General features: G+C 33.1%; 1 protein-coding gene across 1 annotated transcript in view; it reads left to right on the forward strand.

The window, feature by feature from the left end:
- The window catches only part of LOC109617183 (uncharacterized), a 73,199-nt gene that overhangs the window by 12,650 nt on the left and 43,195 nt on the right, over positions 1–17,354 (forward strand). The window contains exons 3-4 of the mRNA XM_034448766.2: positions 3,088–3,274; positions 3,864–3,974. Of these exons, the coding sequence (XP_034304657.1) occupies positions 3,088–3,274; positions 3,864–3,974 (298 nt within the window). The remainder of the gene's footprint in view (positions 1–3,087; positions 3,275–3,863; positions 3,975–17,354) is intronic.

The raw sequence follows: 17,354 nt of genomic DNA on the forward strand, positions 1-17,354 counted from the left end.
CAATTTCTGTCAATCAAAATCCTTCTTTATACGGATGACATAATTACTCATTACTAGAAATGAACAAGATATGCAGGAATTTTTTAACGTCGTGACGAAGTGGTGTACAAAATGTCACCTACAAATCAATTTGGCCTACTCAAAAATTCTACATTTCCGAAAGAGAAACATGACACGAAGTACATTTACATTTCTTGTGGGCAACACCAGCTTAGAATATATATGTTTCATTCTACAAATATTTTGGTGTTTTATTCAACAAAAACAGAGTTTTCAAAAGTAACGCTGAAAATTTATCCAAAGCAGAAGGACGAGCTTTAGGATCGTTAATATAAAAAATTCATAAGTTGAAAGATATGAGATTTTATTTTTTCAGAAAACTTTTTTTACAGCTGCGTTGCACCAGTCCCCAATGACTGTAGTGGGGTGTTAGGTTATCAGAATTTTCTCTCAATGGACCAAGCTCAGGATCGCACTATACGATATTTCTTTGGTACTCGCAGATTAGCACCGTTATTAGCTATTCAAGGAGAATGTAGATGGGCACCTGCCAGTACCCAAACCAAATATAATTCGTCTCTGAAATAGGTTAATAAAATTGGATAACAACAGAATTATAAAACAAGTTTTCATTTGAGATTAAATTTAAAATAACGAGAGAAGTTGGAACCATTAGCTGAAATCTATCTTCCAGTCGACGAATATGATTAATATATACCAAAACACAACGATCTGCGACATCTGAAAATTGTCATTCAAAATTCAATTATGGGCAACACATGGCTATCAAATCTCGAAAACTCTGCGAAAAGTAGAACATACCGGCTAATAAAACAACACGTCACCACTGAAAACTATGTGCTGATGGCATTAAAAAAATCTGATATCCACTAGGGCGCAACTACCCCCCCCCCCCCCCCCCCCATTCCAGGGTGGAGACTTGGCGGTTTCGTGGTGAACCTCTCTCGACGATAGAATTTTCATCTTCTGTGACTTAAACAAAATCGAAACTCAAGAACACTTTCTTTTTAAATGTTTATTATATAACGACTTACGCAACTCTAGTATAGAAACCACTTTAGGCTCCGTTAATTTTAATGACAACGATTTATTTAAAACATTACTCTGTAACTTTCCCCGACAATGAACTCAAATCATATTTAAAGCTTTTGGCATGAAACAAACCAAACATTCACGCTGCTTTTATATGTGTATTAAAATTTAAAATAGTGACATATAGGTCCGATTTGCCGGGTTTGACAATATATGTTATATTTCAATATGTGTATATTCTCAATTGAAACACGTGTCACTATAATAAATAAGCTTACTTACTTAGTACAGAAGAAAATAATACTTATTCTAATCAAAATATTTTCCGTATGTGGCCATTTGGCCCCACCCGAGGGCCTGAACCCCTGACCCAGTGGCCATGAATTTTATGTTAAAAAGGAGTCTAAAAGCAAAGCCCATGGGAAGTAATTTTCTAAAGGTCATCTTTCGTGTATTTACATATAGTGTAGCGAATAGTGGATGAAATATTTCACTTGTGGAGACAAGCACCAAATTTTGCATGAAGGTTTCTTGAACATTACTTGATCAAAAAATATCGTTGGCCATTCAAGTTTTTGGTCATTTTCATGATGGCCGTCTCATATTTCAAAATGGCGTCTTTTTTTCATCATGTTTTCATGATATTTTAAATATTTCTGGGTAATGATTTTATTTTCTGTGAAACTATGAAGAAGAATTTGTTTATGATATAGTTTGATGTTCATTTCAAAATAATTTGGACTTGAAACATTTGCATTCCCCAGAATAACTAATATAACATCAACATTTCAGTAGTTATTAACATGAAGCCGCCATTGGTGGTAAGGATGTCCAGTGTGAAATCCGAAAACCGTAATCTTTATCCCAATCCCATCTGGAAGGGGATGGCGAGTTTTGTCATTTATATAGTGACTGACCCAGTGTATGTTTAGCTTGCAATACAAATCTCTTAATATGCTCTACAAGAGCAGCTTCTGAGGGATCGAGGGATGCCATTGTACGGACGCTGCTTACGGGCAATGAGATCAAGGCGCGTGTCATTTACTCTATTGGTAGTGCTTGTCCGAACGTACATGATGTGTACAGATTGATTATATGTTTTATTATACTTTCATGTTAAATACTGAAATCTGATTGGTTTAGACGCATTTGTTAATCCGTTCTATTACCATCAGCGTATACATCAATACATCAATGGCATCCCTGGATCCCTCAGGAGCTGCTCTTGTAGAGCATATTAAGAGATCTGTATTGCAAGCTAAACATACATTGGGTCAGTTACTATGTAAGTAAAAAACCACAGCATCTCCTTCCAGATAGGGTTGGGATAAGATTGCGGTTTATCGGTTTCACACGGGACATCCTGACCATCAAAAGCGGCTTCATGTCAAAAACTACTGAAATGTTGATGTTATATTAGTTGTTCTGGGGAATGCAAATGTTTCAGGTCCGAATTATTTTGCACTGCTCTTTGCAGTGCAACTGCTTAGACGATTAGATCATGTACATTCAAAAATGAGCTGCAGCATGTTTTTAAACGCATGCGCAGAGTGTTCATATATGAAATGAACATCAAATTATATCATACAACAAATACTTCTTCATAATTTCACAGAAAATAAAAACATTACCCAGAAATATTTAAAATATCATGAAAACATGATGAAAAAAAGACGCCATTTTGAAATAAGAGGCGGCCATCTTGAAAATGACCAAAACTTGAATGGCCAACGATATTTTTTGATTAAGTAATGTTCAAGGAACCTTCATGCAAAATTTGGTGCTTGTCTCCACAAGTGAATATCTTGCTGAATTATTGACCTAAGCCGCTTCACTAATAACACAGTATACATATTTTTTTCTCCCGTGACACGACCTTTGAACGGTTTTTTTCTAGCTTACCAATATGTTACCTGGGGCTTGTATTTGTTTCAAAAAGAAATGTTGATCATTGATGTACATAGTGAATTAGAAATTTACGTGTTTGTAATTTGATGGACTCATGCATGTACTTTATATATCATTTAATTTTAGGAATATTCCTACCGATTTAATGTTTATCCTGTGAATGAATGCCCTATGAACAAAACAGAGTTTGAGACAGCAGCAAGAAGAAGAAATTGTACCGGAAAAACACGATATCTGTGTGCTCCAGATATAAACTTGACATCTCTGATAGAATTCTGCACGGACCAAGAAAAGAGATCTCTTTACGGAAAAGGTTTGATTGCTCTAAGTTTCTATTCCACATGAGTTTTAGTTTCAATTTATGGTCAGGTTGATATTGATCAAATGGAGAAAATAAAATACTTCTTATAATCCTCTTTCTTTTCTTTAACATCTAGTAGACATTTCTAAAGTTTCTGACCTCTAGTGTTCCAAGTTCTCGAAGTTAGCGCGGGGCGTATTGATTTTTAAAAAGGAAGACGCCTTTCTACCTTTATGCCAAGCAAATTATAGTATTTATGATGATTATGTGTCTTCTTCCAAAACAACTCGTGATCTCTGTGGCCAAAATAACTCTGGTTCTTATTCAATGAAAATTGATCCAACAGCATCTACATATCATCCGGACATATAGTAGACACACCAACTTTTTGCTTGATGAATAATATATATAGCAAACATCTTGATTATTCTTTTAATTTTCTTTTAAAATTTCAAATTGAAATTGTTTCCAACTTTTATTTTCAGAGGAGAAAGATCTCAATTTTATAAGCAATATCTTTATGAATAAATGTAAAGAATTTTTTTCTTGGCTGTTGTCATATTTTATGAAAAAATGTTTGAATGTCGTTCCTTTCTGTCAGATAATTGTTTAAAACTTGAGGATTCAGGCTTCCTGAACCATTATAAATGTGTTGATAAATTCACCCGTGGTTGTCCAACGACGCCTTATTATGACGAGGAAATCTATACATGTAAGTTAACTTTTGTTTCAAAATAGCTACGCATGTATTACGTTTGTCAGAGATAGCTACGTTTGTGATAGCTGCAGATCTGTATTGCCCAGTCTGTAAAAATTCGGATGATAAAGATTTGGATGATCGACCGAAAAGCTACAGTTCCGTACGTGTTAACTAGTTGGAATTTAAGGCGCACAAAAATTTGAGCTAGTTTTGGTCTGGTTAGTACGAAAGCCCTGAAAGCTCATTCGTATAAAAACCGAGAAGGCTCATTCGAGTTTCGAGATTCAAAATACGAGATTCTAAATACGAGATTCAAGATTCGAAATTCGAGATTCAATTCAATCTAAATTAACCAATCATATCAAGGATCTGAAAACATGTATCCTAGCGACATCAATCTGTTCTAAATAAAGATCATTCGTACATGCTCTTATATACAAATAAATGCAATGTTCACTTCTACCTAGCGAACTTAATAATTATTTGTATGTATTTTTACACAAGTAGATTAGTAATAATGCAATGTGTTTCGCGGATACAAGTGATTTTGTTTGCCCTGGTGCATTTCCGCCTGATGCATTCGAACCCTGGGGTATTTCACCACCAATAGTTTAAACCCTGGGTTTATTCACCCCTTTTGTGTAAAAATGCGATTATGGTAGAGAGATTCATAAGCGGAGCCAATTTTTTTGTTGGGGGGGGGGGGGGGGGTCCTAGGCCAATTTTCAATAATTTTACTACGTAAATTTAATAAGCTTCAATTTTCCCGAGGAGGGGGTCCAGACCCCCTGCCCCCCCCCCCCCCCCCCTCCTTTTTAGATTTGCGCATGAAGATTAGTATCTAAAATATGTTTTAATCTAAATATAAATGATCAATTCGGTTTCACCGATAAATATAAGCATTACTTATTGTTTTTTATGTATACATGCATATACTAGTACTATGATTATAAACTAATAATTGAGATATTATCACATCATACGGAATTATTAATCAATACAATTTTTTCCCCTTTTCTTGAGTAAACAACTTATTATGAGTCTTACTTTCGGCATTGATTTCAATATAGAAAGATACCATTCTGTACAATTAAAGGTAGGGATAATAGGGCGCCAATTTGTTAACATTGCCGATTTCTTATGCAGAGAACAGTAAAACTTTAAAAACTTGATTGTGCATGAATTTTTCAAAATTTATTGTTGTAGTTTGTTATAATTCATTCATTGATATATCAACAAGAAAGAATAGAAGGTATAGACAGGCATATGTATCACACCTAAGTTGAGTTTCTCTGTAGTTTCCTACCCCCCCCCCCCCCCACCAAAATTGACAATAATTGCATATAAATCATTCAAATGTTTACTTTGTATGTAAGTAACTCTCTAAAGATGTAAATAAGCACTGCAAAGATGTGTGTATTTAATATACTACAACATTACATTTAGCCAGATAAAATGTAATCAGGGTGAAGCTACAAGGACCGAGTGGTGCAAATTTACTAATTTGTCGCCATACACACAGAACACCAAATAAAAAAAACTGTGTGTGATGTGGGGAATACAAAGAAGATGGCGGCAAATTATCTCAAATATTCAGTGCAAAAATCAACAAATAGGCTTTTATTTGTTACCTATCCAGCAAATACATTGATAAAAAATGTTATCGTCACATGCCGATTAAGTTAATGTGTACATATGGTCAACGCACATGTAATTCTAATGTGCAAGGGGGCGGACGTATCAGGCGGGGATCCAGAAAAATAAATTCCAAAAATGATCGGTTGAATTACAATAATCTAAAATGCTTTGAAAATTGTTTTGTTCAAAATGCATGATAGAAGCTATGTACAGTGTAATTGGAAACTTTCATTTTATATCAATATGTATTAACAATTATAACAACTGAGAGTATAGCACAAGCAATTGATGTCCTTTACCGGTACCACCCCCTCACCATCAAAAAATGAAACAATTGGCGTTTTATTTGCTAAACATGTGTGAAGAAAAACTGGTTCAAGATTTTTCTAAAGGACATACCCGATTAGTAATGAAAAATTAGTCATAATTTTTAGGTCCATTCGAGTATATTTCTGTCCATGTGGGTAAATAGATGCACCACGCAGCTCTAATTTATATATAATCAGGCCATAAATCGAAATATTTTCAAAAATTAATACGCGGGGGTGTTAAGGAAGCATATGGAATCTGAGTTACATGTAATTCCGTGAAATCAAAATCTTAGTTATTATGTACATAATCAAATATATAAGCAACGAAACGTAGACCAAAAACAAATAAAAAATACTTCAAAGACAATTTTTGCCAGAAACTAGTTTGTATTACGTAGATTTACACATTGATGACGTCATGACTTAAGGTTGAATGTCGTGTGAATCACAGGGGCTCGTCACGAAGTTTTTTCAACCTTTTATATATACCACCTCTATACTATAAAATACACAAGGGAGGAATCAAAACTCGAAAAAATCGCTACCTCCCGATTTCGGTCGCCTCGTATTAATTCTTCTCGGACGTTAAACCCTGCACTCTAGGTATCATTAGATCGGGAAAGGACCATAGTTTTTAGGAATTCCTGCAAAATTTAAACATCGGCAACAATTTTAGAAGTTTTCACGCATTTTCTTCCAGTTTACTCTCCGGTGACACTTTCTTCGATCAGATGTTGCGCACCAAATTTATTCATGCGCTCTCATTGGTTAATTTTGTTGATCAAGATAAATCGTACGTTGACTCGTATTTCAGAGGGATATTCAAATGATGAGTGAAAGTTCTTATTACGTGGTGAGTATATGTATTAATTTTCATATTTATGTAGAAATATTTTAACCATACCTCGGACATTCGGTAGGACGTGACTATGTATTTCTTGCATCAAAGCAAGTTTGATATATCGTTTGAAAATCCCTCTAAAATACAAGTCGGGTACGAGTTATCTTGAGCAACATTGAATTGACCAATGAGAGCGCGACATCTGATCGAAGAAAGTGTCACCGGAGAGTAAACTGGAAGAAAATGAGTGAAAACTTCTAAAATTGTTGCCGATGTTTAAATTTTGCAGGTATTCCTAAAAACTATGGTCCTTTCCCGATCTAATGATACCTAGAGTGCAGGGTTTTACGTCCGAGAAGAATTAATACGAGGCGACCGAAATCGGGAGGTAGCGATTTTTTCGAGTTTTGATTCCTCCCTTGTGTATTTTATAGTATAGAGGTGGTATATATAAAAGGTTGAAAAAACTTCGTGACGAGCCCCTGTGTGTGAATTTGATCGGAAAGCATTGTAAACATATTCAAAATATAACTAATCTAAGAACTCTAATAAAGTATTGTGGTGTGATTTATTGAGAATTGGACATAAGAATACTGGGGGATATGTTAGTTTTATCAATCATTCGCTAAAAGAAAATGCTTAAATTGAAAAGTGCTGCTAGAATCCCATGTTGTGTGTTGTTTTAATGCAATTTGCCGTTTTCCGTGCAAACTTTATAAAAGTTGGGAAGGTTTTACGAGAACCGGATGAATAACTTTTTAATAAGGAAAAACATAGGATTCTAGCAGCGGTTTTGATTAAACTGAGATGTTTTGCCCTCACTTGGTATGTTTATTTTATTTTGGAAACCGCGGGGTAGTGTTGTTCTATCTCATTTTATGTTAAGGAATATACGTAAGCTATTTATAGTTGTCATGTGATAATGCACCAATGTGGCAGTGATGTACTACCCGAGTTTATTGCACTGACATCTATTTTAAAGGATGATACTAAGTTTTTGATCTTATTCAAAATAATTATTTAATTTTACGATTTTGAATACAACAGTCAAAATAAGACGGCTTATTGCCCATATGCTTCCTTAACACCCCCGCGTAGCTTTAAAACCAGTGGATAAAAAAAGGAACGCAAGTCGAACTCGATGAGTGCTAATAGCTGTGTTGAATGAATGGTACAGTAGGATATGCGCAAAAAAGTCCGGTCTTCTCTTTCCTAACCTATATTTATTGGAACACTAAATCCGATTATAAGAGTCAAATTTAAAATTAAGTACGGATATATACCTGTTTCTCAAAAGTAAAACTACTCAAAATTTATCTGTAGTGCATCGTTATGGAGCTACACAAAAAATTTGAAATTAGTTTGCCGAGCAAAACGAAAAAAAAAAGCCTGGAAAACGAAGAAAAAATGAAGTGGGGACATAATAGCTGACTAATTAAATGAGGTAGAGAGATTCATAAGCGGAGCCAATTATTTTTGGTGGGGGGGGGGGGGGGTCCTAGGCCATTTTTCAATAATTTTACTACGTAAATTTAATAAGCTTCAATCCCCCCTCCCCCCCCCCCCCCCCCTTGAAATTTATATACTGAAAACAGATCGTTGAGTACAACCAATCCGCACACAATTTAAGAAAGATTCAAAATACGAGATTCAAGATTAGAAATTCGAGATTCAGTGTCTAAATTAACCAATCAAATCATTGATCTGAAACCTGTAACCTGTAAACCGACATCAAACTGTTTTAAATAAAGATCATTCGTACATGTTCTTACCTACAAATAAATGTCTTAATAACTCTTATATAGTGGCTATATATTGTTTAAAATAACTTTGGTGTATTAACACCACACAGTATAAGCAATTAAATTAGTGATAAAACCGGGTGCTTTGCAAATCTAAGTGATTCTTTGCCGTGTATGTATTCTCCCCAATACATTTTAACCCGTTGTGTATTCGCCGCAACTTTGTGCAAATCGGTTTGCAAAGAAAGATATGTTTAATCTAAAATATTCAAAATATAGGTTTAACAAGTTTAAAAACCGTAGAAGATAATGATTTTCAACCTCAACAACAACAATCCAGATACGAATAGTGTTTTGTTGAGAATACAGAGAGAGAGAGAGAGAGAGAGAGATATTCGTGGTGTAAAATTCAATTTAGATTGAAATACTAGTTCGAATGTATGTAGACGATGTTTAAGCCTTTTAAAGGCGAAAAGAGAGGAGATAGCTAGGGTAGGGCAAACCTATACAAGCGAATTTTGCATCGACACACACACACACTCTCTCTCTCTCTCTCTCTCTCTCTCTCTCTCTCTCTCTCTCTCTCTCTCTCTCTCTCTCTCTCTCTCATCAACTATTTTGAAGAAGCTTAATTTTGTATATTCACCGTGGTTGCGGCGACGCATTTTCTTTTCCGTGAGGGAGGTTTTGGGGGTATTTGTGATGTACAAATTTTTGATATACAAAGGCTAGCGATAATGATAATGTAACATTTTTTAATTAAATCAAATATTCTGAAAATTGTTTGCGGATGGGTTGTACTAGCTGCAATAATGTAGCCATCTCCCATTTTTTAGGAGAGGGCTAAAACTCCATAGGATCTCCGTAATAGTACAAGTGCGGGAGTGCAAGGATTTCGGCTCAAATCGTATATACCTGTAAATAACAGTAACATTTGCATTTCTTACCTGAACTCAAACGTTGTAGTTGTGTATGACATAAATTATAAAATATATAATATAAAAACATCAAGTATAGTCCATATATCGGTTATCATTTGTGTATGTCAACAACGCAAGTTGAATTTGTCCGCCATGTTTAATTAACTGACCTTTCTCGGTCTTATTTTCGGACAGTCAGTTGGAATTTTAAATGATGTTTTAGTGATAGAATGAGGTAAGATCACTTATTTACACTGATATTCACGTTATCAAGCCCAACAAAACTCCAAGCGTAAACTCCATAAAATCACGCGCGAACTGTCATGGCTGCTGAAAGAGAAGTTTGGTAAACATGCTGATGTGTTTTATCTGGTTTTGATTTATAGACGGCTAGTTTTTTCAACCTGTATTCAAAAATCATTTAATCTGAAGAAAGTTAATTTGAAATATATAAACGATCTATTCAGACCGAAGTCAGCCGCATTAAAATAAATTAATTTTGCACATTTGAGATAGTGCTCATTCCGATTTGTCAGATTTTCTGTCCCCACTTCGTTTTCCTTCGTTTTTCATGTTTTTTCTTTTCAACAGTTATACGGTATTTACATGTACGTACTAATTTCATATCTGACTCTAATGACTCTGACTCTTAGTTATTAAGTGTTTCAATAAATAAAGGTAAGAAAATAGAAGACGAGACTTTTTTGGCGCAGCTCCTACTGTACCATTCATTCAACACAGCAATAAGCAATCATAAAGTTCGACTTGCGTAAATTTTTTATTCATGGTTTTAAAGTTGTTAATTATTTAAAGTTGTTCATCTATTTACCCATTTAGACCCAAATGAACCTAAAATGACGATGAAATTAATTTAAAACAACTCATTTTCATAACGTATCACGTTTGTCCTTTAGAAAAAATCTTGATCCAAATTTTTGTCCAGACATGTACTGGCACTGTACCAGTTATCGGCTAAAATTTAACGTTTTCTTTTCGTAATTCCTTATTTCTTGATATTTTTGGATAAAACTTGACATACTTTAAAAAGTGAACTCCTTATTTATCAATCTGTTAGTTTATATAATTATTTAGAACCCAAAACATCTTGTTTTGTGCTTTTAAGCACGCCCCGCATTTGCCGAGTTTTTACGATTTACTGTACCAGTTATCGGCTTCGTGATATTAGAGAGGTTGAGATTTTAAACGTGTACGGGTACTCGTACGTGTGTTAAAACTACACGTACACGTACACGTTTTTGTAATTTATCAGTTGAGATTTCTTATCTTGTAAGATATAAATGTGTACGTAAATCGACGCAGTTTTGTGACATGAATTTATCTAGTTAATTCCAAATAAGTGGTAAATTTCTTATCAATTTTCATGCAAATGAAGTTTAAAAATCTATATAATGTATCACAAGAATACATTCACTCATCAATAAGATTTTATTTGTTGTAAAAAGCTACACGTTTGTACTTACGTGTAGACGACACTCTACAAGTTTAGAGAACGTGTAGAAACCATGTCGTCACAAAAACTGATGACGTAATACGCGAAGAATTTAGGTGATTCCCCTAGTTCACGTACACGTACCCGTACACGTTTGAAATCTCAACCTCTCTAATAACATAGTAAAAATCCGTGTTCATGTTGATTTTATACTCTGCTAAATGTAGTTTGAATTATGCCCCTTGTGAGGTCAGACTAAAGTATTCGGGGTCATGATACATTATAAACAAAACTCATAAAATAATTCGTTTATAATCATACGGTAATTCACTAAATTGTATACTATTCAATACATTATTGTGCAATCAGGCGTTCAATCGCGCTACGAATCTCTCGGAAATTCGTGAATTCCTTTTGTTTATACATGTTAAATGTATTGATTTTATATGTCAGATCAAAGAAGGGATATTATAACGTATCACAAAGAGGTAATATTCTATTTTTAACTTATTACGTCACTTCCCCCACTGCTGAAAGTGCAAAGATGTAAAATCAGCGGTAAACAATGATCGTTTAAGCTCATGTATAAAACATATTCAAGAAAATGTTCAAGCAAACTTACTTTTGTTTATTCGAAAAAGACGACTGAATTAAAAAATCTTGGATTGTCGCGTGCTATAAACCCGAACTCTCAGTTTAGCCGATAACTGGTCTTAGCCGATAACTGGTACAGTACCAGTAAAGAAAAAAATACCGACAAGATTGATATGATATAAAAGTTTCCAATTTCACTGTAATTTAACCGATTCACTGGACCCCCATCTGATGCGTCCACCTCCTAAAAATTTAGAATTACATGTACGTTGACCAGTAATATGTATTAAAACATGTTTTAGATAATGATCTTCATGAACGGATCTAAAGGGAAGGGGTCAGGGGGTCTGGACACTCCCTACCTTCTTCGGGAAAATTGAAGCTTATCGAATTTACATAGTAAAATTATTGAATATACATGTAGGCCTAGCTCCCACCCCATGGATCCGCTTATGAAACTCTCTAATATAACCCTATTTAAACACAACATGGGATAGACCCCGGGTTTAAACTATAGATAGTGAAATATCCCCGGGTTCAAACACACCCAGTGGGAATGCACACAGGGCAAACAAAATCAATTAGATCCGCGAAACATACTACATAATTACTAGTCCAATTATATATATTCTCTGTAGATACAAATTAATATTTAGTTAAGTAGAACATCTTACTGTAAATTCTTAATATTACGCGAGTACTTAATTCCGCGATCCCGCTGTTTTGTATTAAATCGCGAGAATATAAAATCGCAAACGTATTTTGTTGACTGTTATGTAGTGAAAGAAATTTGGATTGATTTGGAGAAATGGATGACAGATATCTTTGGTTTACAAACAAATTTTGACAAATATTCAATCCTTTTTGGAAAATTTAATAATAGAGATATTCATAGGTTGGAAAATTTAATCATTCTTTTCACAAAACAATGCATTCTGCAAACTAAAACGAAAACATCAAGGCTAAATGTAAAAAGCATTAAGAAATCTATAACCAGAAGACTGTTTATAGAAAAACTTTTGCGTCTGAAAAATTGTAATTATCATTTGTTTGATATTTATTAGAAAGATATATTTCAACGTTTGGAACATTCATCACCATCTATATTCTCTCCTTAATGTCTCTGTTTCTTTTTTTTTTGTTCTGTATCTTTGAATTTTTCCTTTTCTTTTTTTTTTCTAAAAAGAAATCCATTTTTCACATATATTTATATCCCACAGCTTGTTCAAATTATATTGCAACTATTCTGAGAAGTAATACATATATGTACATATACCTTGTATCAAAATATTGAATATATCTACCAAACAAATACGATAAATGTATATTTATACATTGCAACATATATATATATATATATATATATATATATATATATATATATATATATATATATATATATATATATATATATATATATATATATACATATATATATAATTTCCCAATACAACAAAAATTAATCGGCACAGTTTTAAATAATTTAAAAATAATAAATATTCAGAATAAAATCACAAATTGATCCTATTAACCGCAAACGTTTTCGCCATTCCTGGCAGTTATGTACAAATGACTAATATGTAACGTAGTAACGTCAATAAGCAAAAGTTCATTGTGGCGTCATAATAACGTTAAAGTAGCGGAAAGTTAGAGTCACAGAGCAAAAAGGCGCTAAAAAAATAATAATCGCAAATATTACAAATGATTCAATTATATCACATGCATATATAATAAATTTTTCACTGAGTGCGATTAAGTTTTGGTTTAAATAATTTAAGAAAGTGGTCTTCCTTGGCTAAGCGCAGTATTTCATTTTCATTTGGAAGTTTATAAAATGGGAATAGGGTAAATTTTTCCTGGCCGCATTCAGCAAAATGTTCACAGCATGGAGTATTACGAACACTAGGGTATTTAATCTGTTGCTTGTGGACACGAACACGCGCGTTTAGTTTCCCCGTCTGTCTATATATATATATATATATATATATATATATATATATATATATATATATATATATATATATATATATATATATATATATATATCCCCGTCTTTATATATATAAACATATATATATATATATATATATATATATATATATATATATATATATATATATATATATATATATATATATATATATATATATATATATATATATATATGTTTATGTGCAATACTTATACTATGGTATGTGAATATGTGAAAGTTCAATAAAAAAAAAATCGAAAACGCGGAACATTTGTCCATATTTCTTATAGTTCCAAACTCTCAGAAAAAAATGGCGAGGTTTTAAAATCAACGAGAGATATAAATTTCTAGCGTTTAATTAGGAATTAACAGCATTTATCTTGATGCACAGATGATTTTTATTCATAGAAAAGTTTGATGTCACTAGGATTCAGGTTTTGAGATCCTTGCTTTGATTAGTTAATTTAGATATTGAATCTCGAATGAGCCTTCTTGGCTTTCGTAGGTTAGGATAAACATCAGTATTAGGAGGTATAGGACGTGTACGAACAAAACATAAATATTCTACGAATATTTGATGAAGTGAACATCTGTTTCAGCATTCTCTTTCTCAGTTTGCAACAAATCATACAGAAATACTTTTCTAAAAACTTTTGGAATTCCTGACATTTCTATTTCCTAAAAATAACAGTATATTTTATACGATAAAGTTTTTGTGGATGGTTTTGTTTTTCTAAGTTTCTATTATATTGTATATTGATTATAACCGAAAACACTGCAAATTGTGTTTCCAAGGGAATTTATATAATACAACTTAATGTTAAAGATTTCGATCCATGCCTACATGTCTTCATTAACTTCTTAATTTTACAAATAACCTCATTAGCAAATACCCATATATATATATATATATATATATATATATATATATATATATATATATATATATATATATATATATATATATATATATATATATATACTATATATGTGTGTGTGTGTGTGTGTGTGTGTGTGTGTGTGTGTGTGTGTGTGTGTGTGTGTGTGTGTGTGTGTGTGTGTGTGTTTAATAAAAAACCAGCAGAGTCAAGCTCATTGAGCTCGGAAGTGAAATCAACTGAAAAATTAGAAAACGCAAAAATATTTATAACATAAGCTTTAAATTATTTAAAATGCCAGGTGAAGTTAAAGTGAAAATTGACATTAAATTATGAGACTGTATTCCTTTTTAAATTTGTACCTTTTTAAAAAAAAAAATGCAGCACAGGGTTGGGCACGCATAATATTTCACACCTTATACTAAAAAAGAAATAAACACTGCATCTAAACAATGGTAAGGGGGACTGAAGGAGAGGAGAAAGAACTTGTGAAGCAGAAGTTTATAATTTTATGAAATTCCAAAACCTCATCAAAAGGCCTGGTTTCATTATGCTCATCCAACATTAGAGGCCAAAAATAAGAAGGGGCATTGTGGGACTATTAAAGTGACTCGCAATTTGGTTTCAAACAAATGTAAACTGCATTTTCCAAATAATGAACTGGGGGAAACAAGCCAATTATTATCCCTTTTTCATTAAAATCTGAAGCTATCTACACGCTCTGTACCCGGATTTTAAAACAACAATTCAACTTGTTTTTATGTAAAAATTTTGAAATTTGCAAATTGGACAATATCATGTGGACTCCACATACTACTCATGAATGAATCAAAAATTATAGATCTATTATACCCCAACATTCGTATTCTTCTGGTACTGTTCCAGTTATCGGCTATGACCAGTTATTGGCTAAACTGAGAGTTCGGGTTTATAGCAAGCGACTATCCAATATTGTTTCATTCAGTCGTCTGTTTCGAATAATGAAAAGTAAGTTTGCTTAAAACTTTTTTGAATATGATTTAACCATAAGCTTAAACGATCATTGTTTACTACTGATATACATATTTGCACTTTCAGCAGTGGGGGAAGTGACGTAATAAGTTAAAAATAGAGTATTATTTCTTTGTGATATGTTAGGCCATAATTGTTGCAATTTTTAATTTTGTTTAGAGTCCATCCAAAACTCTAAAACCTATCTTTCTATCAGGAAAAAAACACAAACCTTGGACAAGACACACAACTCTAAACGTTCAACAAAATAAAATTTATTAAATATTTTGTTCTGTCATTGCAACATTAGTTTAATCATTCTTTGTTATAAAACACATCAAACAGAGAATGAAGAGTGATAGAACTTGCCTGAAATGATTTGAAATGAGGAAATATATAAAACAAGCAGTCACAGACATCATTTGTAATTGTTCATCCAATGGTGCTCTCTTCTCCATTTATAAAACCAAAACGTACCTTCAGGTTCTTAGTAATAAAGTCATTTTTCAAACGTCACGAACTGCACATATCTTACTGGTTAAAGCTGAACACCGCTCGTAAATAGGAACCGTCACACAGGTACCTGGTATATAAACCCTTCGATTTCGTTACACCCGATTGCACATCTGAAACTCGTGGCCGACGTGTAGTGTTCCTTTCGTTGTCTTTGGATTTTTATGCATTTAATTGTTATTTATGTGCACATTATGTCTGTAAATAATGCAATGACCAGTTCATTTGATGTTAGTACTCTCCTGGTTTGAAAAAATGCGTAAAACTTGACAATTTCATCGCGACCGAGTAACATGGTGAGGCAAGATGTACGTCCACACAGGTGAGACCTCTACAGCGATATACTTTGAACTGTTAAGAGGTCTATGGCTTATATAGGGGTGTAGGAAGAGCGGTGCTGAAAGAGAAATATGGCGGACAGTGCCTATTTACGAGCGGTGTTCAGCTTTAATGAGGTTTTCATTCTTATACTACCCTTCACCAGTACCGAACATATAAACCAGAAAACTGCATTAATGAAGTTAAAAATTTGTAGACAACACCAACGTTTCAAATTTGAATGTTATAATTATTTGATTTTCTATTCTAATTAAAAATGCGACCCCGATCCGACATATGAAAAAGTGATCTAATTTTGGTGGGTTTTTTTTTATTTTACATCTTAAAACCAATCCATCCGCGGACGCTAAACATAGAAAAAAATTATTATATACCTTCTTTCATAATTCAAATTACATTTTGCAGAGTATCAAATCAACCTGTACCTATATTTTCTATGTTATTATCGCGAAGTCGATAACTCGTACAGTAAATTGTAAAAATCAGCAAATTGGGTTGTGCTAAAAAGCACAAAACCAGATGTTTTGAGATCTTAATAATGGTATAATTTAACAAATGGATAAAAAAGGATTTAACCATTTAAAGTATGTCAAGTTTTATCCAAAAATATCAAGAAATTAGAAAATGCTAAAAGAAAACGTTTTATTTTGGCCGATAACTGGAACAGTGCCAATATAATATTGCTAAAATATTCTGCTCAAAATTTTCATTCCCGGGAATCTAGGGCGGGGCCAAAATGGTCATTTAATGTTAACACGTATAATGTTTAATTTATTTTTCTTTACCTCTGCTTAAACCGAATCGAAACTGATTGCATATTTAGATAGACTATATAACAATCTACGAAAATTATAAATTTCATGACCCTTGGGTAGAGGTTCTTACTGCAGGTGTTGGCCAAATAAATTACAGTATATGCTAATGTATATATAATGTTTGATTAACTTCTTTACGTCTACAGACACTGAATAGTACGGCGGCGTGGAAGGGCCAGATGAAAAAAAAAAATCTTATTTGTTCAGACGAATTAGGATTTGTTCGGACGAATAAGCTATTTGTTCAGACAAATAAGTTATTTGTTCGGACGAATTACGATTTGTTCGGACGAATTCAATTTGTTCGGACAAATTAGGATTTGTTCGAACGAATTACATATTTGTCCGGTCGAATAAGTTATATTTGGATACAAAAACAGAATTTTGAT

This window comes from Magallana gigas, chromosome 4 (genome assembly GCF_963853765.1).
Source record: "Magallana gigas chromosome 4, xbMagGiga1.1, whole genome shotgun sequence".
Classification (NCBI taxonomy): Eukaryota; Metazoa; Mollusca; class Bivalvia; order Ostreida; family Ostreidae; genus Magallana; species Magallana gigas.